At 39.2% G+C, this 26,284-nt stretch overlaps 2 protein-coding genes across 3 annotated transcripts; both read left to right on the top strand.

Annotated features, from left to right (window-relative positions):
- The first annotated feature begins 261 nt into the window (after positions 1 to 261).
- hepacama (hepatic and glial cell adhesion molecule a) lies at positions 262 to 11,014 on the top strand. Its single transcript, XM_086261543.1, has 7 exons — positions 262 to 987; positions 3,702 to 4,049; positions 4,244 to 4,525; positions 9,332 to 9,422; positions 9,698 to 9,765; positions 9,941 to 10,011; positions 10,216 to 11,014. The coding sequence occupies exons 1-7, from the start codon at positions 891 to 893 to the stop codon at positions 10,576 to 10,578; spliced, it is 1,320 nt and encodes a 439-aa protein (XP_086117669.1). The 5' UTR covers positions 262 to 890; the 3' UTR covers positions 10,579 to 11,014.
- Positions 11,015 to 14,651: 3,637 nt separating this feature from the next.
- pde9ac (phosphodiesterase 9ac) lies at positions 14,652 to 24,783 on the top strand. Of its 2 annotated transcripts, XM_086261531.1 has the most exons (19): positions 14,671 to 14,744; positions 14,991 to 15,149; positions 16,271 to 16,341; positions 17,607 to 17,684; positions 17,940 to 17,983; positions 18,120 to 18,174; positions 18,778 to 18,848; positions 19,393 to 19,480; positions 19,586 to 19,667; positions 19,775 to 19,849; positions 19,934 to 20,020; positions 20,179 to 20,283; positions 20,453 to 20,535; positions 20,826 to 20,982; positions 21,136 to 21,249; positions 21,521 to 21,625; positions 21,745 to 21,873; positions 22,202 to 22,297; positions 24,365 to 24,783. In XM_086261531.1, exons 2-19 carry the CDS (start codon positions 15,081 to 15,083, stop codon positions 24,413 to 24,415), a joined length of 1,560 nt encoding a protein of 519 aa, XP_086117657.1. In that variant the 5' UTR covers positions 14,671 to 14,744; positions 14,991 to 15,080; the 3' UTR covers positions 24,416 to 24,783. The 2 variants fall into 2 exon arrangements, with proteins under 2 accessions (XP_086117658.1, XP_086117657.1); XM_086261532.1 differs by having other exon boundaries at positions 14,652 to 15,149.
- Positions 24,784 to 26,284: the final 1,501 nt, after the last annotated feature.

Raw genomic sequence — 26,284 nt, 5'->3', positions numbered from 1 at the left:
ATGTAAGATTCCCATTTTGATTTTCACATGCATTTGGATTTATGAAAAGTTTAGCATCACTTCCAATAATTTAGTTATCTTCTCTCTAAGCTTTGCCTCCGGCTCCTGACTTCTTCTCATATGTCACTTTGCTACTCTGGTGCAGTTTTGACTCCACCTAGAGGACAAAGCAGGTACAAAACCTCTCTATACTTGCTCTTCGTTTGCTGCTATTACTATGAATGTCTTGTACATAGCATCGTGCACCTGACACAGTAGTGCGTAAAAACCAGAAGCAAAATACCTAAAAGGCTCCGTGTGATTGGTTTGGTGGTCAAGCAGCAAATTGTGTGTTTACTGTGAGGCTCCAGTCCAGAGAGGAGTTTGAACAATGCCACAAAAATAGGCCAAAGAGGGGGGGAAATGAGTTGTTTTTCAAACTCAGACATTTCCGAGCTTTAAGTAGATTCCAGAAGCTCTAAGGAACCTACTTAAAGCTCAGAAATGCTTCTGGCTGAATTAAGTAGTCCTTTCCAGCGTGAATTTCTTTCCAAAGTAGCTGAACTCGACATTGAATTGCTTTTTGTGTAGTTAAAAGAATATAAAAACTTTTAGAAAATAGCAGACGATCTACTAAAAGCAGAGTTTCTGTTAACTACTTTTTGAAAGGGAAGAGGGGAGCTCGTCTAAACTATGTGTCATGAACACACACATGCAAACACACACATACACACAGTTGGCTGTTGTTGGCAGTGAGTGGGGTGCTGTGTGGAGAGTGGGGCTCAGTGTGACCAGGCAGAGGCCAGTGTTGCAGGCAGGCAGGCGGTGGATAGTGTTGAGCGGCAGAGACGTGCCCAGGGTGGATAAACCATGCTCACTAAGTGGGAGAAAGACTCTGCCCAGGACACAAGATGAAGGTGGAGAGGAAACCCTCCTCTAGAGACGGCAGTTTCGCTGACATTCCTCCTCTGCTGAAGCTCCTTGGCCTCCTCGTCTTTGTCCTTTCAGGTAAGTCCAAGTCTTTGTTTGACTATTAACAGAAAAAAGAGGGTAATGATCTGCAGGCTGCTTTGCTGAAGGAATGTAAATAGTAAAATGAATGCAAATAACAGCCTGAGTGTGCCAATTCACAATAATTATCATTTAGTTCACATCTTTATTTCAGATTTATATTATTTGATAGCCTTTAAAACCAAGTCTTTCACACCGACTCTTTTTGAAGCAAAGTTAATCCCAGTTAATTTAGACGCTGATGCTTTTATTTTTGTCCTTGCACTTTGTGAGGTTGGCAGCACAATGGATTTGTTCTAGGGTGGTGCTCGTTATTGGGCTCCCATTTAAAGCTCAAAGGAGCATGGAGAGGCCATTGAAGGCGTGCGAGGAGGGGATGTCTAGGTTAAGTGTGATGATAAAGAGTTTTGTGGAGAGCTGTTGAACTGGGCAGGGCCTTCTCCTGAGTGTGTGGGTAGTTTCAGATGAGGAAATGATGACCAAGTGTCAAAAGTTTACAGTACGGTGAGTTTGGTTTTAAAAGGTTTGGATTGATTTCTCAGCTGTACCAGTTTACCCAAAGCAGGCGAGTTTGGTGGAATCACTGAATCCTGTGTCCATCTCCAACTTCACCACTGACAAAGAATTTCTCTCTCTAACCCTCCCTCACTCTTTTCAAGGGAGGAAACTAGTCTCAACAATCATGCCCTTTGTCTTATTGCCTTGGCAACCCCTGTCAGGCAGACCAAATGGTTACCACGGCAATGAGGCGATGCCTTGCTAACTGCCTTTCTGCAAGAATGGTCGCTCTCTCTCTCTCCCTCTTTTCCCCTCTCTCTTCTCTGTCGCTCTCATAGGTTGATCTCTCCATCACTGAGCCAGAACAGTAGGATGCCCCTCATGGGCCCGAAGCCACTGTTCAGACCTGCATGTGTCCAGCTACAGCTGATTTACAGGAACTCCACTGTGGACATAATGGCTTTGCTATGTTTGGTTTCCAAGACAGGGTTTCTTAAAAAAGCTGAAATGTGGCTCACGCTATATTTCCTTATTCCAATGTCCCTGTGGGGGTGGAGGATAGCTGGGGTGCACAAATCAAAATTAGTGTATTACTTGTTCACTCCAGGAGATTATGAGGAATTCTTGAGAAGGAGGGTGGGGTTCACAGAAACAGGGTAGTAATCAAGACATGAACACTGAAGTAAAACCAGCATGTGTGTATTCAGTAAAACTAAAATGTGCCAACCTTTTGATCGTTAAGAGAGAGAAGAAAAAAGTGAAAGTTAAAAAAAAACATGTCAGAAATGTTATTAAAGGATTTATTGCCCACATTTAAGTCATCGGTCATGTAAAAGCGATTCTTTTTCACATAAAAGAGCAAAAAGGGTTTCGACACTCGAGAGAAAAGCACTTGCTATCTCTATTTCAAGGCGGCCTCTGCACATTTAGGTCAAATGCATTTAAATCCTTACAATCTCCTCTTGTATTCTAGCGGCGTAACACGACTGCAGTGATCACAAAAGTTTCCAGTACAAATAGATGCTCTTAGACACTTTAAACTACTTCACTTTAAGAACTGCAGGTTTTACAATATTTGGCAGATTTGCATTTGCAGGTAAAATTTTAACTCAAATACATATGTATAAAATATCAGGGTGATCCAGTAGGAGAGCAGCTTTGGAGTATACCACATAGGCGCAAATGCCAACAGCTGTGAGTTCTTGGTTTGATTTCTGGCAAAGTGGACATTGCTACATGGCACTCCCTGTAATTTAATAGGTTTTACAGCTTTAGGTACTGATAAAGAGCTTTTCCAAGGTAAATACGTAACATAGTGTGCAAAAACATTTTTACACAGGATTTTTTACAATATGAAAAAAAGGAAAAAGCAGAAATCTTTTATATGACTTAACAAAATCTTTCTGTTTTATACTTCCAGGGTAGTCTGGGGCTCTGGGCAATGAGCTGCCATTACTGTTTCTGTCATTTTGAACATTTATGACTTACTTCAAGCCTCAAATGTGACAGATATCTTTCTTTTACTACAAAAGCATTTCTACATAATGTGGAAAAAGAGCTGTGCTGGTTAAACTGCACTTGTTTTTATTATATTAAAATATTTTATGGATTAAATGTGTAGTTAAATCTTCTTTACACTGACGGAATGAGGAGTTTTGCTGGTCCAGCTGACTTGAGAATAAAGTGATGGTGTATGTGGCCCACAGTGGAGAATAAGTTTCACATCCCTGCTCTAGAGAGGAAGAGGAAGCATTCATCTGTAGCTACATTTGTGATGAATGGTCTAAATTTTCTTTCTTGTTCTTCTTTTGTCGGAAATAATTCCTTGCATCATAATTTATATAAAAGCTGTGGCTTCAGCCTACACCTTTTTGGTTTGTCATTTTTTTCATCATGTATTTCTAGCAATATAAATGAACTGAACAGGGATAAAGATAAAGATTCAAAATGAATCAAAGGAAAACATTTGAGTAAAATACCCGTGTTGCACTGTAACTGTGTATTGCATGTGACTATTTGCGTTTGCCTAGTAGTATCATTTAGTGCATTTTTTTTTTCATTTGTTAGCTTGTTTTGCATAATTTCCACATGTATTTCCAATCACTGGCAGAGCATCATTGCCTCACACTGTCTTTACACACCTCTATATTTGCTCATCAGTTTAAGACCTCACCATTGTGTCTTTCCCCCCCTTTTTTTTTTTTTTATAACAGGTGAGGTGTCAGGAGTGAATGTCACAAGCCAAACCCAGGTGGTGAGAGGAACGGTGGGCAAAGAAGCCCTTTTGTCAGTCAGCTACTCGAGCAGCAGCACAGACAAGCCTGTTGTTAAGTGGCAGCTAAAGAAGGACAAAGTGAAACCGATCACTGTCGTGCAGTCCATAGGGACGGACATCATTGGAAACCTGAGGCCCGAGTATCGCAACCGCATCCTGGTGTTTGAGAATGGCTCGCTGCTGCTTCACAACCTGCAGCTGTCGGATGAAGGGGTGTACGAAGTGGAAATCTCCATCACAGATGACACCTTCACTGGAGAGCGCTACATTCAGCTCACAGTGGACGGTAAGCAGAGTTACTCTCGTTTCTATAGCCAAGTTTACTCGTGTTTCAAAACATCTGAGCAACAAGAGCAGAGCACTGGAAGATGAGTTAGGACCTATAAAATTTAATACAGGTTGAAAATGAAATTTCCTGTCCAGAGAACGTCATTTCAATCTCATTCACCTCTGTATCTTCTGCCCTGTCCTTCTTCCCAGTTCCTATATCCAAGCCTTACATCCAGATGATGGCGTCTTCTGTCCTGGAGTACAGCGAGCACTTCAACCTCCACTGTTCCCACGATAATGGCACAAAGCCTGTCTACAGTTGGCTGAAGGGAGGCAAAGTGCTGACGAATGACTCGCGTCTGCTGCTTTCGCATGACCAAAAGGTGCTGACCATCTCACGGGTTCTGATGTCAGACGATGACATTTACGCCTGCACAGTGGAGAACCCCATCAGCAACACGAAGAGCAGTCCTGTCAGGCTCACTGTCTACAGTAGGTGGCAAGTTACGCTGGTAGGAACTCAAAAGACACGTGTTTACATAAAAGAGAGGGGGGTGGGGGGTATGGGTGATAACATTTAATAATAGTTGAACAGAGCTGGAAGAAGCATTAAGAAGTATTATCTATGCAGCAGTATGGCAGTGTAAAGATTTTGCATTAAGACACAAGTATATACCGGTACATGCAGTAATGTGCAAAAGTACCATTTCTCTATATTTTGCTAATAGAAGGAGAAATCAACGATTTCTTAAAATATGTCCAAACACAAAAGTGCAGAATATAAGGCAAAAACAGTACATTTCTAATTCTACTGCAACCATCTGCACCACCGTCATACAGGCTGTTGTTGATCATTTGCAGTGCTGTCCTAGTCACAAGCGGATATATTTATTTTATTTATATCACGCACTACTGCACTACACATAGGTTTAAATTTCTCTGTTCCCTAGAGCGTCCTTCATCTTTCTTAAATCTTCTCTACAGTAAATTGAGAGAGAGAGACAGTATTTTGATTCTCCTGTATGTTGTGTACATGTCAAAAATTATTAATAAAAATCTTTGAATCTTGAATGTTTTAATCTTGAAAAAGCTTGGCAGTCAAAATTTGGTATCTTGTCATTTCTTTAATTAGTCTTCAGGAATAGTTCTCCAGGCTTCTTCGTGGACATTCAAAGCTCTTGAATGTTGGCGACCTTCTGTTGAGTTCCCTGTCAAGATGATCCCACAATAACAATAATAACCTCAATAAGATTACTCTAGAAACTCACAGTTGTACCTCTCTGCTGACTCCTTCTGTAGATACTGAGCCAAAGATGTGAAATTTGGCTTCATGACAGCCACCCTTTCCCTGCGACTCATTTCTGATGAGACTTCAGTGAACAGTAGATGGATCAGCTGAAGGGTTAGATGCATCTGTTAGGTCCTGTGTCAGGACTTTTCTGGATGTTTTTTAAATTCTTAAAGATGTGACTTTCAGATACTGTTCATCTGCTGTAGATTGTTTGTTTGTTCAGCTCATAGCTCTAGGAATTACCTTATTGGTGCAAAAATTTTATTTAATGGCAGTCGGACTGCGTAATCTTTGGTATTTTCATAAATTTGGCAAAAAATATAGGAACAAATGATGTGTTTTTGTGACCGGCTAGTAACCTAAAGTTAGTACCTAAATACCTAAAGATGCACTTTAAAATTGGTTCCTTGCTATGTCGTCTGTTATGTGTATATACAACTGTGGTTGATTGATTGATCGATTGATTCAGAGATCAGTGTTAAGTGGCTTAAAAGAAAAAGAAGAAGAAAATAACATTCAGGCCAGGTCAGAGAATTGGACTAACAGTGAAAAAGCCTGTAAACGTAAATGTAGCCTGTAAAACAAATAGCCTGTAAACTGCATTTATGTTGTAGCTGGTTAAACTGGAATCAGTGTAAATTCTACTTACTGCAGGGCAGCATAATCTTTAAAAATCCTTTAAATTAATTTGAATGATAGCTTTATATGTTAAGGTAACTATGCACAGTAAATTTCTTCTCATTATTCACAAACCCTCCATCTGTAGGAGCTAGCAGGAGCAATTATCATCTCATGCTGACCCATACACAAACATGCTGGCCTCTCAAACAATGTTGTTTACAACAAGTGCAAATCCAGGCTGTGATTGTAACAGAGTTGGCTCAGAGTGCCTGTTACTGGGCGCCAGTGAAGAGCCGCATGTCAGGCTGAGAGGGAGCAAGAGAGGGAGAGGCAGTCTAATCCAATGAATGGACGGTTATTTATGAGGAGGGAGAAGGAAAAAACACAGGCAGGTGGGAGGACGCTGTGCTTCAGTGGACCTCAGTAATCCTGACTTCATTATTGCTGTACTGTGATGTTCTGCACGAGGAGACAGCTTTAGGCTTTCAAACGACTCTGTTTCCTCTGCTTGCATAGTTTCATAGTACAGAGTTTGAAAGGGATAACCGTAATGAGCTACTTCAATGCAACTATTCATGCCAGCACACTCAATCTACACTTTTTGCCATATTCATATTCTTTTTTGTGGTTATATTCGTAAACAATTGTTTTCATTTTGTGGCTTTTTTAGTTGTGACTTCTCTTTGGACGCTGTCGCTTTTTGAGAGAGTGAGAGCGGTGCCACAGCCCAGCATCACAGTGGAGCAGTTGCTGTTGGCAGTTTGAGACGAAGTGGGGCATGGAAATATTGCATACGCTTCCTGTATAAATAAGGGAGTTGTTTTTGTTAAGCAACCTGAGTTGGTTAATCAACTCACTCATTTCAATAAATCATGAGCTCATGATTGCTATACCATCCACCTGGATTACATCGTCAGAAGTTCCACCCCCTCTATCTAATGAAGCACTGGCACAGGAGCTTAAGTGCCTCAGATTCAAAACTGTGAGTTTAGGGTGTAGGGACTCCAAACTTAAACGCCTTTAGAATAATTTCAAGATAGTTAGACTTCACTAATGTTTCTTATTTTCAGTTTTTTCGTGTCTGCTTTTCTTCCTTTTCTCAATTGCTAAATTTAAAGGTGACCTCTTTAAATATAAATTTGGGGGAGGGATGCACAGAATAGAGCTTTGATTACAGAACTTGAAGACAAAAGATGCTAGATTTATTTTTTCTACAAGAAACCCACAGTGATAATTTTATGGAAATAGAGTGGAGTGGAGTTTCTGCTGGGCACAGCAATGTATTTTTAACTATGGAACAAATTTCTGCGAAGGGGTCGGTATTTTATTTTTGGCCCACTTTGGACATACAGCTTTTTGGCAAGTACAGAACATATTAATGGTAGAATTTTACAAGTAAAAGCAGAAATTCAAGGTGTTATCATCATGATCTCTGGAGATCAAAGAAAAATGGGTTTCAATCTCTAATTACACGGTGGGAGGAAGGGAGAGCTCAAATCAAAGATATCTGTCAGCGATACACTTATAGATCTACTGATAACATTAGGAGGGTAATTCAGAAACAGCAACAGGAAGAACAGTGTTTCCAATCAGTCAGTCAGAATAGTCAGCAGGATTTATTGTATCATAAAAAGATGGAATTAAGTTATTTTCTTCAGGAGAGCACTAAAGGGGCTCTAATTCAAGCTCGCTTTACCAAGCTTAAGGACATGGATGTACCAACAACATTCTTTTTCACTTGGAGAGGTCAGCAAGTCACAATGAATCCAGCAGATTCAGTAGAGACTACCGTTGCTGTTTTGTGGAGAACACTGACTCTTTTATGCATCGAATATAAAACAAATTTCAAAGGTGTTATCTAACAGACTTTTAAGTTCCGGAAGATAAGTCATATTGTGTCCCAGCCAGATCTATGTTAGAAAATGTATTTATTATGAGAGATATATTTAATGTCTGCAAGACATATGACCTAAATGTGGGGATTGTGAAAGCTAGAGTAAATGGTTTTACTTTATTGGTGGGTAAATGGTGTACAGTTGACATTCCAACCCTGCCAGGAAATTTATGCTTGGGAAGGAATGTAATAGGAATGGTGGGGCAGGGATAACTCGGTAGGTAGAGTGGTCCCCCCCATGCTTGGAAGGTCGGTGGTTCGAATCCACTAAATGGCTACCTGAGGTACCCCTGAGCAAGGCACCGTCCCTGTACACTGCTCCCCGGGCGCTGGATTGGTGGCTGCCCACTGCTTCACTGAGTGAATGGGTTTAATGCAGAGATCAATAAAGTTTACATCTTTATTCTTATTAAAGCATTTATAGGTAATGAACATTTTCAGAAACAGAACTGGAACGGGGTGCAGGAGAAAGGTTGTCTAAATGGAAATGACTGCTACTCCGGCTGTCCGACACAGAAAGAGCTCTGGTTGCCAACAATCTGGTTGCCTCATCCTTGTGGCACAGGCTTCGTGATGGCCTCACCTGCTGGGCTCACTGAAGATGTCCAGCATCTTATTGTGAATTTCTTCTGTTCTAGGCGGCACTGGCTAAAGGCACCTCTTTACTCTTTCTGTGTCAAAGGAAGGACAAGGACCCCCTTTGACACAAGACTGGCCAAGACTGCTGCATTCAGATTGCAAACTGCTCAGAAGCTGCTTTATGGATGCATTGGAAAGGATGTGCAACGTTACCAACATCAAGTCCGTTAGAATCTTAAAAAGGATTCTGGAAGAAGTCAGGGAGTCCCTTACCTGTGCCGCTGAGAGTGTTTGCTGAAAACCGTGCTCTAGCTGACCAGTGGAATTATGAGTACATATTTCCAAGACTTTCAGTCACCCCAGCTTTTGATAGTTGGTGTGAGGAGTGTGAACCGCTTCTTTCTTTGAGAACACCTGCATCAGGTGTTCTCACTCCATGTGGGAAGAAGTATCTGTATCAAAGTTGTGTAAAGGTGCTGAATATGTGCTCTCTGGCTGGTGTTAGAGAGTCGAGGAAAATGCAGGTTTTTGCTTCAGACCTTACCCCTAAAGGCAGATGGAGGGTCCTGTATAAGCCACCTGTAGAAAAACACGTTGGCGACCTTCGGTGGAGGATGGATCGATAGCTACAAACAGGCTCAGAGCTGCATGACGAGTGAAAGTGGAGCATGCCTTATAGTGTTACTTGTAATTTACAGATGTTTACAGATTTGTGACGTGTTAGAAATGTTTTATGTTCACTGGGGGAAGATCAGGAACTAATGTAGCATTTTTAGATTATATTACTACTCTTTGTATAGTTTTACAAGTGCACAAGGATTTAAGTGTGTGCATGTGTGTTTTAAGCTCTTTCCTTCTTTCCTCTTATTTTCTTTCTGGCTTTCTTCTCTGCCTCTGTATCACCTTGGTTTAGGACGGAGCTCGCTATACATCATCCTGTCCACTGGGGGCATATTCCTCCTGATCACCCTGGTGACAGTGTGTGCCTGCTGGAAACCTTCCAAGTGAGACCTTTTCTTTTTGTTCCCCCCCTCCCAGTCTTTTTTCTTTCCCCTGCTGCTCTGTTTCTTCCTCTCCTTCTTTCTTCCCCCCCCCCCTCTTTCTCTCATTGGCTTTGATAGTGCACTTGAACATGTGGCTAGAATCTCAAGCAGCTCCACAGTCTCTAGACATTTGGTGGGAAAATAGTACAAAACTGTGATCTGCAGTATATATAAAGGCGTCTTTTAAATCAGTTGATTGTTTTCTTGTTTTGTTTTGTTGATTTATTTTGCTTTAGGAAGAAGCACAGACCTGTCCCCCAAAGAGCTCCCGTGTATGTGGAGCAAAGTGAAAATGGCCATGATGGTGAGCAGCAGTTATAGTTCGCAGTCTATTAATTGTGTACAGCACTTTCATGATGTTTGCATCACACTGTAGGCTAATATTTAAATTGTAACAGTCAGGATTAACATTGCATATTACGAAGTTAAAGCTAAAAAAAAACTGGGACTGCATAATAATACTCATACATCTTTTACAGTTGATGTTGTACCCAAACCATCTACACTTGGTCGAAGGAGTCCTATGCCTCTTTACGTTCTCAATGAAGATGTAAGTCCTTCTTTCATCTGGGGAAAAACCTTTCCAGCAGCTCTGCTACTAAACTGTCAGTTGGTTAATAATAATTACAACCTCGTACAGTCACGACTATGAACATAGTCCAGCTGATGTTCTGCTACAAACTATGTCTTGATTACATGAGAATCACCGATGAAAGCCCACAGCTGTCACACATGTGTCATCATCTTATTTCAGGAGAGCCTGGAGCGACTGGAAGAATGCTCTGGCAATGCTATGAGCCAATCAGAAACGAGTCTCCCCGCTACCTACGCTTCAGTCCCGCCTCCTTCCTCCCACAGAACTGATCGACCAATCTGGTCCACCCCACGCAGATACCCTCGCAGCTCCTCTCCACTCGCACAACCACTTCCACAACCCCTTCCAGGTTCCTCCCTACGCCCTGTCCGCTCCCCTGCTCACTCCCCGGGCTCATCTCCACGCAGTTTCAGTCCTGTGAGAAAGGTCCGTCCTCCTGTAGGCATCCCAACCGGCCACCTGCCTGTGGAGGTGGAATGTGCAGACACCAGCGATCAGACTCACACCCCACCACAGCACTGACAGCTACTCATGTTATGTGATGTACATGTATAGTTTGTTGGTTGTGTTCGGCCATGAGAATAATGGATCTGATGCACTAGGGTAATAGATGAGTTCACTTTCAGCTAACTTTCTGTCTTCCATTATTTATCATCTATTTCTCTGTGGCTATGCACAGTGTTTCTCTGGTCCTTTCAAAATATATCCTCTCACAGGAAAAGTTATATCCTGTCCACCAGCATGTAGTATATAATGTATATGATGCTGAGACATTAAAGAGTTTCTGGGTCTGATATATATTTTGCTCCTTGTTGAGTTATTATTGGGAAGTTTAAGATGTGACTGTACAGTTTTTGTTTGTTGTTATTTTTCTTTAGTCAGTTCAAAGCACACCCTGTATCCTTATGCCACATTAGGTCACTGTGTAACTAAGGTAATAAAAATTATTTAAATAATTTGTAGTTTGTCATTAAGCGATCCTTTTATTTCTATCAAAATCATAACTGCTACAGATGTTCACTCTTCTTTTATGTCTTGCCTGATATCTACATAAACACTTTATTGTTATGCTGGCTACACACGGCACAGAAGAAATAAAGACACACCTTCCTCTTTGTCTTTGTAAGGTAGCTGAACTCGATGTACCGTTCTGAATATTAAGTGCAATACTTGTCTGCTCCATTAGGTGTCACTCAAACATTTCCTTGAATACTTGAGTTTTATGCACTCTGGCAGGAAACAATTTAAATAGTACAGATTTACATCTAACTGTATTTTATATGATCTGTTTTTCATGATAGTTTGCTTTTTTTTAATCTTTGTGGGTTTTTTGTTTGTTTGTTTGTTTGACAAACTCATGAAGACTATTTTGCCCCTTTGTTTTGCCTAATATTGGCAAGTGCAGGTGGTACAGTGACAGCGGCCTTTGTTTAACCCATAACTATATCTGCTTCAGGTATGAATAATATGAGCTAACTGACTTTAAAATGAGCTATTTCAAAAAGGAACTTTTAATTTATGTAACATAAATCATATTTTCCTTGAACCATTTGTATCATATTTACCCTTTGACTCTCACTTTGAATAGGTGAAGGCTGCATTACAGACAGGCATGCAACATACATGTACAGAATAGCCACGGGAAGCTTCACCAACGCTGTGAGTTCAACAGATGTGATGATGCTTTTAGTTAGATGCACTTTGCAAGATTTACTTATAAAGGTAAAAGGTCTGAAAGGAGAAAATGAATTTTTGATCCTGGTGATGAGACTCGCACACACAGAATAAGCGGATGTGAGTTTGTGAAAGTGTCTACAAACACATGCAAACAAAGTATCCCGGTTTATCACTATTATCAAGATAATGTGTTCCCTTCAGAGGTCCAGCTGGACATCTTTTGTCATGAAAATCTGCATGATTTTACTGATTGCTTTTGAACTGTACCTTCCCTCACTGAAGGTGTGAGTATTACGGTTGCATAAGCGAATCAGGGGCCGCCTGTTTTGATCTGGGCTTCGTGGTCTTTGTTCTGTTTGAAACACCATTTATCACTTAGCAGGCAGGCTCATGAATACACATGCATCATGGGATTACGCAGCGAGAAGAATACATGTGCATAATCACATGTGTGTTACAGTAAGTGGAAAATGAAATATCCTTTGGTAGTGAGAACAGGCCGTTTTTATTCAGCTGTGTACTTTGATATCACATATTGATTATTAGTAGCACAGTCTGTCCCATCATCTTCCACCTGTTCTCCAGTGGTTACAGAAGAGCTTAGAAGTCAGAGCAGTAATTAACCTCTGGGGAACAGCAACCCGTCTGTGTGCAGAAAGCATGTGTGTGTTTGTATCTGCAGTAACTGAATAGAGAGGATGTGTGAAGTTTTCCCAGTTTATTGAACGACCACCTCCTGCTGCCTGACGGAGCCTCTTTTTTTTTAGCACCTTTCTTCACACCAAGCAGTCAGTGTGAAATTCCCTGTGGAGGAAGGTGACATTTTACTATTGGAAAGTTCTTATCCAGCTTTTTTTCTGAATAGGCAAAGATCTAGTGAAGTACTGACTTTGGCTTCAATATACACAACTGTGCAAAATTCAGAAGGTCTTTCAAAGGTTGGACATTGTTTTTTTTTTAGTCAGTTAACACGGACCTATGAATGATTCAAGACACCTTTAAATCTAAAAAAGACATCTAACTCAAGGGACAAAAAAAGAAGCAAAGAATCGATTTTACATTGACATTCTTAAGTGAGGAAGGTTGAAAAGGTTGAGTTTGCCAAATTACAGAAGAACTGGACTGAAAATCAGCAGTTACAGGTCTCATAGCATTTTATAAAATTTTCATTTACACAGTTTGATCCATAATTTCTTGGATAAAGACAGTTTTTATAGTTTTGTGTCTGTACGGGACCACGGTGGATTTTAAATAATAAGCACGGTGGGACTGAAGTGCTCACTTTCAGTTTAAATTTAAGGGGTTTAACACCATTTGATTTTATTTCATTTTCTTGCATTCACTGTTTAGGATTTAAAGTCAGACATGTGACAGCCTGGCGACCTGTCCAGGGTGTACATTGCCTCTCATACTATGGCTGCTGGGCTTCAGCCCCCCCATGACCCTGGATGGATGGATGGATGGATGGATGGATGAATGGATTTAAAGCCATTATACACAGTCCCCCATTTTCAGATGCTCAAAAGTAATCGGACAATTGACTAACAAGCAGTTTTATGCCCAGATGAAGATTATTTTATGACAAATGAAGCAAACATAATGGCTTGGCTTACTTCAGTCCAAGTCCACACAACAGTGGTGCACATTCTTAACTAGATTTATTTTGGAGAGGCTCATGAAATATTTTGCTAAAGATTAAGAGAGCGTTTCCCAGCAAATTTAGAAAATAAATCCATACAATCTGTTTTGGCTTCTGTGAACCACTTTCCCCTTTAACATTGCAGAGTTTCTGTGACCCAAAGAGTCCCTGTTATCTAAAAGTATACAAAAAGAGATCAGAAAAGATAAGACAAGAATTTAAAAGATGCGACAGAGCTTTATTTATTTATTTATTTATGTGTCATTCCTCCACTCATAAGCCCTAGAATATATCCTGCAGCTCTTTGGGCCTCAGTAATACTTTTGATACTGCTGGATTAAAATGCATGTTTAACATGTTTGATAATTAATGCATCTGTTCTTCTTTACAACAGAGCCGTTTTGATTTTAACTACTTTGTCCTTCAGGGCTATATCTGCTTCTCTTTCTGAGGTTTTTCACCTTGGAGCATTTGCAGTGAAAATCTACTTATGCAGTATAGATAAACAAACTACAACAACATCAAAACTTAAATCAGAAATGCACTACATGAAATGCATCAAGCCTGGTCAGTCAATCTTTTACATGGCCTAAATGTGTAACAAAAATGTATGAAATCATTGTTTTGTAGTATTTTAGTGTTGCTAAGAAAAATAAATGTGCCTTGAAATCTTCCCAAGTGCCCTTCTGAACTCATCTGACCAAAACCTCTGCAGGACCTGCCATTAAAAATAAAGAAGATGAGCCGACTGAGAGGAGGAACACACACGCTCACACAGCACAAACAAGCTCACTGGCCGACTCAAAGAACAAGGTCATTTGAAAATACACCCCTCCTTTGTTGGACATTTAGTCCCCTTGATAAGATATACTTTTCTAGGATTTTCCACGTAACCCTGAGTCCCTAATCAGAGTGTTGTTTGAGCCCTGTGTGCCTTTTGGCCCAATAACAACCGCTGTTGTTATTGCAACTGTAATGTAATTTTTCAGACAGGAGTGGCATAAATAAATTATCTTCAGTATCTGATGATGCTTTTGTGTTTGTGTTTTCCTATAATTTTCAGGGGATTGGACGTTGTAGATAAGAGGTTCAGGTAAAAGCCCCTAAAAGCTCCACGCCACTTAAGTTCCATGGCAACCAATACAAGTACCAGTTATCTTCATATTACTCCATACCCCTCCAGCTCCCTGACATGTACCCTTCCTCACCAGCTTCGTCGCTCCCAGCCTCTCTCTCCTCCTCGTAGCTTTCCCTTTTGCATGTGCATCGATTGTGTCTGAGCGTGTGCGCGTGCATCTGCATGTGAGTCAGCTGCATCCTCAGCACCTGGGTCATTACTTCCAGCCTCCGCACGGGAAGCTTCACTAACGCTGTGAGTTCAAAAGATGTGATGACGCTTTTAGTTATTGCAACTGTTTTAATGTTAAATGTTTCTGTTTTATTGGAAGATAATTTAAGAAACTATTTGACTGTGTGTTCATTTTTGTTTTATACACAATTTTATGTTTTTCATAGTGATATTTTGCATCAGTACTGTTCTGTTGTGACCATTTTTTTTGTTTGTTTTGTTTTTTTTGCTGTAAAACTTGTTTTTTGGTAACTATCATGCTTTTATAAGCTCTGCAGAAATACCCTGGTGGTTCCCAGGTTTGTCAGGACTCCAACACAGAATATCTGTGGGTGTGTAAGAGAGGAGAGGGAGGCCAATATGGGTTCCAGCTCTTCCTCCTATGCCCCCAAAACTATTTACCTGGATGTGGATGGAAAGGTGCAGAAGGTGAGTCTAATTTTAAATATTTGCATTATCAATATTACGGATCCATTTTTCATTGGTTTAACTCAAAACCTTTACCCCGTTTCAGTGACTCAGTTTTTTATTATTCTATCGATTTTAGGATAATAATTAGAATTTCATAATAGGTTTAATTGTTAAAACAGCAATCGATAACTATTGCAGTTAAATGATTCCATTTATAATTCACCTCCTAGGCTTTCCTACAAGCAAATTCCCAGTGGATACACTTCAGCTGAGGAGGAGCTAAAATTAGAGAGTGGTGCTCATCAGTTTGCTTCACAGGTGTTAATGACAGACCCAAACACCTGTTTGTGAAGCTCTCACAAACCTTCGTTAATGTTTGATGTTGTACACAGAACACAATATAGATTTACATCTATCTATCTATTCAATTACATTAACATTTCAATAAGCAGGAATTGAGTTAATAATGGAGGGCGATGTAGAAACGGGAAAAAAAGCACAGATTTTCTTCAGATTCTTAATCATAACAACAGCAGCTGCCATGGCTAATGCTTTCAGTACACACACTGAGATTTGCTGATCTGGTGATGTAGAGTTCTTCTGGCAATGACATGTCTATTCAAAAGCCCCAAACACACAGCCTGAGGCTGTTGTTTGTCTGCTACATCTGCTCACTTGAGATTACATGGATAGATGCACACACTTTTGACCACCAAGTCTCTAAGCAGATTTTATAAACTTGGTGCTTGTATTTTACGCTTAAGTTTCATGAACTTAGCAAATTTATTTCTGCAATTTGAGATCAATAAAACCAAACTTTATCCACCTTTTTAATGAACAAATTATTTTTTTTATTGTTCCCTGGTGTTTTTGACTTATTTAACTATTAAAAATAATTGACTCTTACCTTATGTTCCCAGGTGATGACACAGACACTCTAAAGCCTCAAGCTTCAACTGTTTGTGTGAATGTGTACCTGATACAAAAATGGCAGCACTTTTTTTTAATGTTTGCTTTTGAGAAGACTCATTTTACATGACTGTAACTGACAACTAATTTATTTGATCTATATCTGAATATGAGAATAAGATGTGTATCTGAAAAAATAAACCAAAGCAGGAGCTGTGTTTACATCACAGGTGGTGTTCAGCCAGCATTGCAGCCCATGTGACATCAAGGAACTTCTGTGTTCATCATCTAACATTCCCAGGTTTGTTGTTTAGTCTTACTAAAGTTACACAGGTTGAATTCAAAAACAGCTTTATTGCTGAGCTCTCTCAGAACACACTGAAAGTTGCTAAGCAGGAAATAATCCACATTTAATTCAACACAGGGAAAACAGACACACAGGGATACTCAGACAAAATATACACACAGAGGACAACGAGGGAAAAGGCCACAGGCGGGAACACAGCTGACACTAATCAGAGACTAATGAGACCAGAACACAATACAAAGGAGGCAGGAGACTATCAAAATAAAACAGGAAATAACACACACTGAGACCTAGACTGAGATACATGAACTTGACACAGGGACTGGCCCACTGAAAAGTTACCATGAAAGGATAAGGAAACCAGTTAGGAGACAGAGAGACCAGACAGACACTGAAACATAAAAAGCGAAACAAAGGATAATAAAACACGGAGACTAAACAGACTACAGCAGGAGACACTGATGACAAGACGGAGACGAGACCGGCAACAGACTGGACTTGAAAGGGAACTTAATGTAACAAAACAAGAACCACGAACTAGAAATAACAAACTGAGATGCACCAGAGAAAACAAAACTCAAGACTAATGAAGAACTAGAATATTAAAATCTCTTAAATAGACAAGACCAAAATAAATGTAAAAACTGGGTCAAAGACCCAGGAACATGCCTGTCAAATTATGTCACAATTGTGCTTTTTAACAGCAAATAACAGAAATATTAATACAATTAGTATGTGTGTCTTACAAAAGGTTCAAGGTTAAACTTATTTCCACAACTGACACACAAAAATAAATAAATAAATAAATAAAGCTTAATTTTTAAAAGATTTTATACATATACAGTGCTTAACAAGCTTACAAGAGCTTCACCCAATGTAAGAAGTGACCATTATCAAATTCATTTTTATATTTCTGTAATGCTTAAGCCATCAATATATACCAGACTCTTTAATCTAAATTATATTCATAATGCAAAATTTGATTATTGTTATCCATGAATTTTCAAATGTATTGTTTACAAAAAAGCAGAAAAAAACAGTCTAGAGTGATGGATCAAATTTGGATATAAAAACATGGAATAGGCTTGTTACTTGCCTAATAGATTACATCATTTTGAGATTTAAACATGGTTTTGGCAAATTTTAAAATTGTGTTTCCTTGTTTTATAGCAGGAGGATAATAAACAATTAAGTATGTAAATTATAAAAAGTTAAGGGCAGATGTTTTAACTCTCTTTCTTTTCCTCATCTTGCGACAGGAACACTGCCATTATGATGGTGGATCAAGAGGGTGCCTTGGTCTCCATCGATCCAACCATGCCTACCAACTCTCCAAAGTATTGTTAAAGTATTGTTAGGCATTGGGATCAAAGCATTGTTAGACATTGGGATATAATTACTTTCGGGAAAGTAGCAGAGTAATCACGATCATTATCATCATCAGATCTAACTAGCTGCAAAGAAGCTTTCAATAATAACCAGATAACAGTTGCTTCTCAAATTTGCATGAAGCAGTGTTTCTAAAATTGAAAAAGACTTTAAAACCTTGAGGAAAAGAAATAATAATAATTGTACATCTGATTTCCTCACAGCTCTTTGTACAAAGTTGTTCCACTGTCTACTCCTCAGCTCGGAGGTAAAGTGTTTCAACAGCTCGGTGTAATGTACATTGAAACATCACATGTTTTTCAAAGTAATCACTGTAACAGAAAGTAATCAATACCCAAATATGACAACATAATTGCTTATTGAGACTATACTGATGTTTGCAGAGAAGGAGGACATGTTTCAGAACGTGCTGTCCCAAGTCGCTGAGCAGTTCAGCAGGTAATGTCTTCATCTTTTATTCTTTCACACGTACCTAACCAGTGTTGGTCAAGTTACTTGAAAAAAGTAATTACTAATTAATGATTACTGACGGAGTCAAACTCCGTTACTTGAAAAAACTAATCAGATTACTGCCCATACCTAACACACATATCTGACACCGTGGTATTTCACTGACAAATGCTCAGGCCTTAGAGGCAAGTTCAGTCAGTTAGTAAAAAGAAAAATACAGTTTAGTCAGGACCAATATAGTCAAAACAATATTGTCAGTTCCAGTAATTATGCACACAAATCAGCAGCAAGATCCATGGTGCATAACAAAGCAGGCATCGGTGACAGCAGATATCACACTGATAGTCAGAAATTGCATGAGGAGGAAGAAATAGGGTGGAGGCTGGTTGCAAAGCAGATTGTAGATATGCAAACTGTAGGCACACTAAAGCAGCTTAAACAATGTGCTCTATATACTGATTTGCCGACAGGATGCATATATAGGCTGCGTCGTCAGCTGATGTTGGCTTGTTTTCTTTATTTTTTCGTTCGATTGCACCACCTGACATTCTCCATAAAATTCTCATATTGTCATTTGCCTTTCCCTCACAGAGCCTTTCGCATCAATGAGTTAAAGACTGAGGTCACCAACAGGATAGCCATGTTGGAAAAGAGGGTAGAGTGTGAGTGGTCTATTTAATACAACTAGTAATACGTTAATGTTATAGTATCGCTGTATGTATGCTTTTGGCTATGAAATTAAAACGATAAAATGCTTTTATAAGGTGTTGTAAGTACTTAAAGGTAAAATTGCTAGTCAACATGAAGACATTATATCATGTATGATTCAAGTTGTTATGATGTAATTATTATTGTTCTGAAATAAATGTCATATAATGCTTTCAATAGGTGTTTGTGCTTTAGCAGATCATTTTAGCATGTTCCTAGGTGGTTGCTAGGCAACCTGATAAAATCAAAATATCCGACATAGATAAGAACCTTAAGGAGCCTAAGATGTACTCGTGTGCCAAGTTTGGTTGCTCAACTCCTGATCATGTAGGTACTTGACAGTCAAAGGAACAAGTAGACAATCAAGCAAAGATTTTGTGTGTTAAAGGAAGATACAGCTGAGAGGATCTGAAAGGAAACATCATTTGGATTGACTATAACCTGCAATATTCCAGAGGGAACACATTCCTTAAGAAAATATTACTCTTCTTGTTTCAGTGGAGGGCTTGAAAGTAGTGGAGATTGAGAAGTGTAAAAATGAACTGAAGAAGCTTCGAGACGAAATGACTTCAAGAGGTGGTGGCAGGTGAAGTCTGATATAAAGCCTCTACAATTTCAAAAGTTATATCAAAAGTTAGTTAGTAAAAGAAAAAAGGGAATATGTCTCAAATTGTTTTCCTTCTTATCTCAGGGTAAATTGTCCATGTAAGTACAACTTCTCTGATGATGGGAAGAAGGTCACTCCAAGACGAGATGTCCCCAGTTACCCAAAGGTGTCTAATCTATGATAAATGTTTTCTTTGCTGTTGGACAAAGCACCCTTCTTAAGATATAATAGGTCTTTGATGATCTGATGGCTTTACTTGCTTGGCCGTTGCAGTACACGCTCTCTCAGGAGACTATTGAGGCGCTGAAGAAGCCAACGTTCGATGTATGGCACTGGGAACACAACGAGGTTTGTCAGTTTCCTTCAACCATTTTCACTGTGTCATCCAAATGACTGATGTTTGACTTCTTTTCTCTTTTCTTATTGCTGTAGATGCTGAGCTGTTTGGAGTACATGTACCATGACTTGGGACTGGTGAAGGAATTTAACATGAACCCCATCACCCTGAAACGCTGGCTGGTAATAAAGGACAGCAGGGGTATACTGGGTTATACTAAATAATGCAGAGAGTTCAGACACAGATTGAAAAAGAATTTTTAAAGGGCACAACCTATAAAATGCTTTTAATTCAAGACTCTGCAGTGAGCCCAATGAATGAATAATTTTCTGCCTTTCAGCTGGCAGTTCAGGAGAACTACCGTAACAACCCTTTCCACAACTTTCGTCACTGCTTCTGTGTTAGTCAGATGATGTATGGCATGATTCATCTCTGCAATCTGCAGGTATGGTGTAGTTTGCGGGTGTGGATGTGTATACGCGCTCATGCATTTCAAGTGTATAATTTATCTGACTTTTCCAGCATTTATGCCATTTTTGCAAAATAAAGATCCTTTTTATGATAATGATCATTTACATTTTGTAACAAGCTCTTTCATTTACACTGCTGACCAGGAGAAGTTGACGCTCACAGATATGGGCATTTTAATGACAGCTGCAGTGTGTCACGACCTGGACCACCCGGGCTACAACAACACGTAAGATTCGCTATTCTCTCTGTAGGGGGTGTTGATTGATAGAGCTGCACATACCTGTTGACCCCCGGTATATTTTGACATCATCTGCACAACACTTGTTGATGGACTGTGAAACTAGTTCTGCATGGAGAGAACTCGGTTATGTAAACATGGCAATTCATTTTTATCGTATTTGTTTTGGGCTGTGGATTTCAGGCAGGCGAGAATATCTCTTATCAGAGAAACTTCATGAGAATATCCTATCCATCCATCTTGAGTCCATCCATTCAACAATGTCTTCCATCTATCAGGTACCAAATCAATGCACGCACAGAGCTGGCAGTACGCTACAACGACATCTCTCCGCTGGAGAACCATCACTGTGCCGTGGCTTTCCAGATCCTCTCTCTTCCCGAGTGCAATATCTTTGCGAATGTAGATCCCGAAGCATTCAAACAGATCCGAAAGGTTAGACGGGCATTCAAAACTATTACTAGTACAAATATATATTTATGACAAGCATCCCATTTCATTTCAATTCCTACAAACTTGCCACGTATTTTCATGTTTCATGTATAAGCAGATGTCAAGTTTACTTTGACTTTGCTCTTATGCTTCCAGGCAATTATCGCCCTCATTCTGGCCACCGATATGGCTAGACACGGAGAGATACTAGAGGCTTTTAAGCAAAAAGTGGACAACTTTGACTTCACCAATGAAGAGCATGTGACATGCGTACGTAGCCTGTGCATCATGGAGGTCATGTTGCAACTCTGCTTGACATAGGCTGTTTCTTTTACTGTGCTTAACAGATGTGACCTCAGAACAAACAGACTCATCGATTGTGCTGTACTTTGCAGAAGTGAAACTGGTTGTGTTAGTGTAATTGGGAAATTGGTTACAGAAATACAGTGAATGCTGAAAGACAAAAGTTAGCATTTTACTTTTATTCTCAGTTTGTGTGTGTTGTGCATGTGTTTCTACAAGTGTATGTTTGTTTTTTCAGCTGAAGATGCTTTTGATCAAGTGCTGTGATATTTCCAATGAGGTGAGGCCAACTGAGGTTGCTGAACCGTGGGTGGACTGTCTACTTGAGGAGTACTTTATGCAGGTGACGCCAACCAAAGCACTGATGTTCATCAGTAAATCTGTGATCTAATAATGCCAAATTAAAGCAAAGACTGAATACACTGAACTTAATAACAATACTTTGACAAATTTGTTTTCCAGAGTGACAGGGAGAAATCTGAGGGTCTCCCCGTCGCTCCCTTCATGGACAGGGATAAAGTTACCAAACCCACAGCTCAAATTGGATTCATCAAGTTTGTCCTTATTCCAATGTTTGAGACTGTCATGAAGGTATAACTCTGTCTTTCCAACTATGTGCAGATGTACAGTACTGTGCAAAAGTATGATGAGGTTTCATTCAACCGTAGATCAATCAGTTGAGGAACCAGACATATCTCTTAGGTCTTGGCATTCAGATACTATTCATCTTCTGAAGTTTGTTAGGCCTGTCACTTCTTTTGTCCTCCACTTGTCCAGTTTCTATTGCTCAAGATCACTTACAAAAATCGCAAGAAAATTTGGCACCTAGGAAGCAAATTATAAAGAAATAACAGCTGGCTATTTTGCATAGTACTGTAAACAGATTATGTTAAATTTATACTGTGGTATTTTCCACTAGCTTTTCCCTCAGATTGAAGAACTAATGGTTCAGCCTTTGAGAGACTCTCGTGACCACTATGAGGAACTGAAGCAGATTGATGATGCTATGACAGAGGTAAAACCTATTCTATCCCTACTCTTATCTATCTAGCTCTTTCTCTGACCTGACATTAATGTAGCAGCTAGCTAATGTGGCTATTTTGTGTGTTTATCACGATAGTGAATGGAATCAACAGTTTATAACAGTGGGGACAATGAAAGTTGTGGTTTGGGAAAGTAATCTAATTTTCTTTCTAGTTTAAAGTTAGATAGGTAATTAAATGTTCTTCTTTTCAGTAAATTTATTACAGCTAGCATACAGACACAGCTAGCTTGCCTCTGTTAGCTCGTTGCACCTGCCTACCTGAAAGCTCACCTTATACTTTAGAAAACCTTATATGGTTTATTATTTTTGAAACCATACAAAACAATGCCATACTACACTCAGTGGCCACTTTATTAGGTATACTCTGCTAGTACCAGGTTGAGCCTCCTTTACCTGTAGAACTGCCTTACATTCAACAAGGTACTGGAAACAATTCTTATAACATCTTATGACATTTCTTTTTTTCATGTGCATATTCATGACACACTTCTCAGATACTCAGGCTGGTCTGACACCAACAACAGTGACACATTCAAATTCACATAAATCACCGTTGTTACTTATTGTGATGGTTGGTTTAAACTTCAGAATGTAATTTTCACTGCATCTACATGCCTAAATGTATTGTGTTACAGCCCTCTGATTGGCAGATTAGATATTTGTGGTAATGAGCAGTTGAACAGGTGTACCCACCAAAGTAGCCAGTGTGTGTATTTCTTCATTTCAGCCCTCACAGGCAAGTCAAATCAAATAATTTTTGTCTATATTGTCTATTGTCTGCAGCAGTATTTAGCCTTTGCATTAGTATCTACATGTAGACTGTTGAGGAAATCAACAGAGAAGTTGCTGAGTCTTGTATTGATATCATTTTTTTATAAGCAAAACTTCATATTGTGAGTGCAGCGTGATGCAGCGTGCAAGACTGGGAACAATACCAGTTGAGCATGTACTTGTCAAGCAATTAAAATTAACTAATGTTGCCATAACAAATTAGAGCTGGGGAAATTGGTAGGAATATCAAAATATGAGATATTCCTCTCGCACGAAAAAAATGAAAACTGGTAAACAAATTCATGTTGACGTCCACAGTGCCATTTAAGCTTTCCATGGGAATTACCAATCACTGCCAGTTATCAGTTATGCAATGTGTTTCACACGGCTGTTGCCTCAGTTACACACACACACACACACACAAATGCCTGCAGTAAGCCTACATTCATACACACACTAAAGAACTAAATGCTAACATAAAGGTGTGTCTTTTGTTCAATGAGGCACAGAAGAAAAAAACTGAAAATATGTCATTAGGCGGGAAGAAGAAGTAAGCTCTGCAGTGAGTGAGTACAGTGGTGTGTGTGTGAGTAACCGAGTCCTTGATTGTGCTTTAGTTCAGTGTTAGTTTCATGAGTGCTCTCTGTCTCTGCCTCTCTCCACAACTTGTCTGTAAACTGAACTCGATCTGTAAAAGGTGACCTTTAGAAATGTGCAACATTTTCATCACTTTGGATTCAGCAAGCACTTGATGTGTGAAAAAGTGTGAAGCTCTTGGCTGAACAGTATTAGAACAGATTACAATTTATTTTTAAACTGAGCAGGAAGAAAAACATTTTAAATTAATAAAATAGTCCATTTAAATTTAAGGCTTGCATATAAATATATTTTTCCATGGCTCAGATGATGAAACTAAACTGTTGAAATTGTTGCTCATCTATTTGTTTCTTTCACAGTGACAACAAAGAACAGTTTCTGTTCATGAGCTGAAACTTTAAACTTCTTTTTCTTCATCTCACATTGAGCTTTTTCACAGAAAAAGAACAAAGACTCTGAGTAAGTTTTGACTTTCCACAAAGGGAAGTCAATTTCTCACTCAAAGCTCTAAGACAACTTCTATCCGACTGACTTTTTCTGTGGTGGGTGATTGCTATCCAGAATGAGTTACTAACGAGTTCTTGTTAAAATCTAGTTTTTAGTTTCCATTTTGGCCCTTTAGGTCCATCTGCCTCTCTCTACCTAATTACAGCCATTATTTCATTCCAGGGATCATCTTTTATGATCACATTCAGGACAGACTTAAAAAAGTGTGAGTGAGGCTCCAGTGAAGACATCCAGCACTATGTTCCGAAGATGACAGATCTGCTTCGTTACACTGCTTCGTTACACTCTGGACTAAAATTAGGCATCAAGGTGACATATCTTGAACTTTGACTTCTGCACTGGAGGTTAAAGAGCGGGACCTGCTAATGTTTTTGTATATTTATGGACTTTATGTTGCTGGCCCTAGTCATTTTCATAGTGTCGATCATTTTGAACGTACAATTTCTCCAAAGGCAAGCTTAAAGCATTATTTTAAGATTCATTTTGAAGTAGTTTACCAATAATTTTTTTTTAACCAAAATAAAAATGTTTTCTTTTTTCCCTAAATTCTGGAGTAGGAAAAATAAAAAACACCAAAGTGAAATTTTCTGTGTTTTCCTAACAATTTTAATCAAATAAATTCATATAGGGGTATGAAGTGTCCAGTGTTTTTCCTAATTGTTTACATATATAGCACCAAATCACAACAACAACAACAGCAATGCGCTTTTGCATTGTAAGTTAAAAGTCCTTCAATGATACAGAGAAAATCCCAACAATCAGATGACCTCCTAGGAGCAAATATTTTATGATAGTGGGAAGGAAAAACTCAAACTCCCTTTTAACAGGAAGAAACCTGATCCAGGAAGAATCAGGGTCAGGGAGGGGCGGCCATCTGCTTTAATAAGTGTGGGAAGGAAGACAAGATAAGACACACTGTGGAAGAGACCAAGAGATTAATGATAACTAATGATTAATTACAGAGTAAATGTATAAACACAAAGTGAGTGAAAAAGAAACAGTGCATCATGGGAAACCTCCAGCAACCTAACTTCTGCGGTGTAACTAAGAGAGGATTCAGGGTCACCTGATCCAGCTCTAACATATGTTTTATCAAAACAGACATTTTCAGACTGATCTTGAAAGTAGTTAACGTGGTGCTTTGGGTGTTTGCTTCTCAAATCCAAACTGGAAGCTGGTTCCACAGAAGACAGGCCTGAAAGCTGAAGGCTCGGCCCTTTTACTTTTAGATGGCAAAAACAAGCAGTCTACTAACTTTATGTAGATTTTTTAGAGAAAAGTTAAAAAAAAATAAACCAAATGAGCCTGGTAAGGGCTGTAAAAGTGATCATGAGTTGGATTTTGGTATGAAAGATGTAAAAATATCTGCTATAATACAGTTTTTATTTATCTATTTATTTGCAACATTACCGCACATTAAATACACTTCATGCACAAGGACAGTAACATACTGAATTAAGTTCATATTTCAATAACTATGGTCAAGAATGCAAATCCAAACTTTCTCACAAAGTCAGCTAATGAATAACATGACATGATGACATTTTTCCTAACTTCTAAGTCTGCTTAGTTTTTAAATATTCTCACATCAAAGCACATTAAAGAAGTTATACATAGTTGTAAATCAAAGGCTTCTGCGACACCTATCCCTGAATTATTCCTGTTGTTTCATGAAGCTCTGTGCAGATATTTAAGTTGTCCTCTCTGCCCATCATCCAGATTGAGTGATATTTTATTGCCACATTTTAGACTCTAAAATACAGTCGATGTATGTTGAAATATGACTAATTGTGGAGTTGTGTACGACCCAAAGGTGCCAATTATCTCAGCCCAATTCACGCCCTCTCGCTCCACAGTTTCCCTTCGAGCCTACTTTTTTTTTTAACTTTTTTTAGGGTACTATGTTGCCAGTCACTTGATTTTAGGCCTCACCTGCAAGCTTCATTTGACACATACTGAATACCACCTACATAGCTTTGATGAAATCACATAAATAATACAGAGCAACTCACAGCATCACTCACCAAAGAAATTATTCATGCTGCATGTTTTTTAGGTTTGTTTGTGCTGTTTATAAGAAAC

This window comes from Aulonocara sp. 'chitande type north' Nkhata Bay, linkage group LG14, assembly GCF_057382095.1.
Source record: "Aulonocara sp. 'chitande type north' Nkhata Bay isolate Kocher_YH1m ecotype deep benthic linkage group LG14, A_spYH_male_GT1.1, whole genome shotgun sequence".
Classification (NCBI taxonomy): Eukaryota; Metazoa; Chordata; class Actinopteri; order Cichliformes; family Cichlidae; genus Aulonocara; species Aulonocara sp. 'chitande type north' Nkhata Bay.
This window is presented reverse-complemented; position numbering and strand designations above follow the sequence as displayed.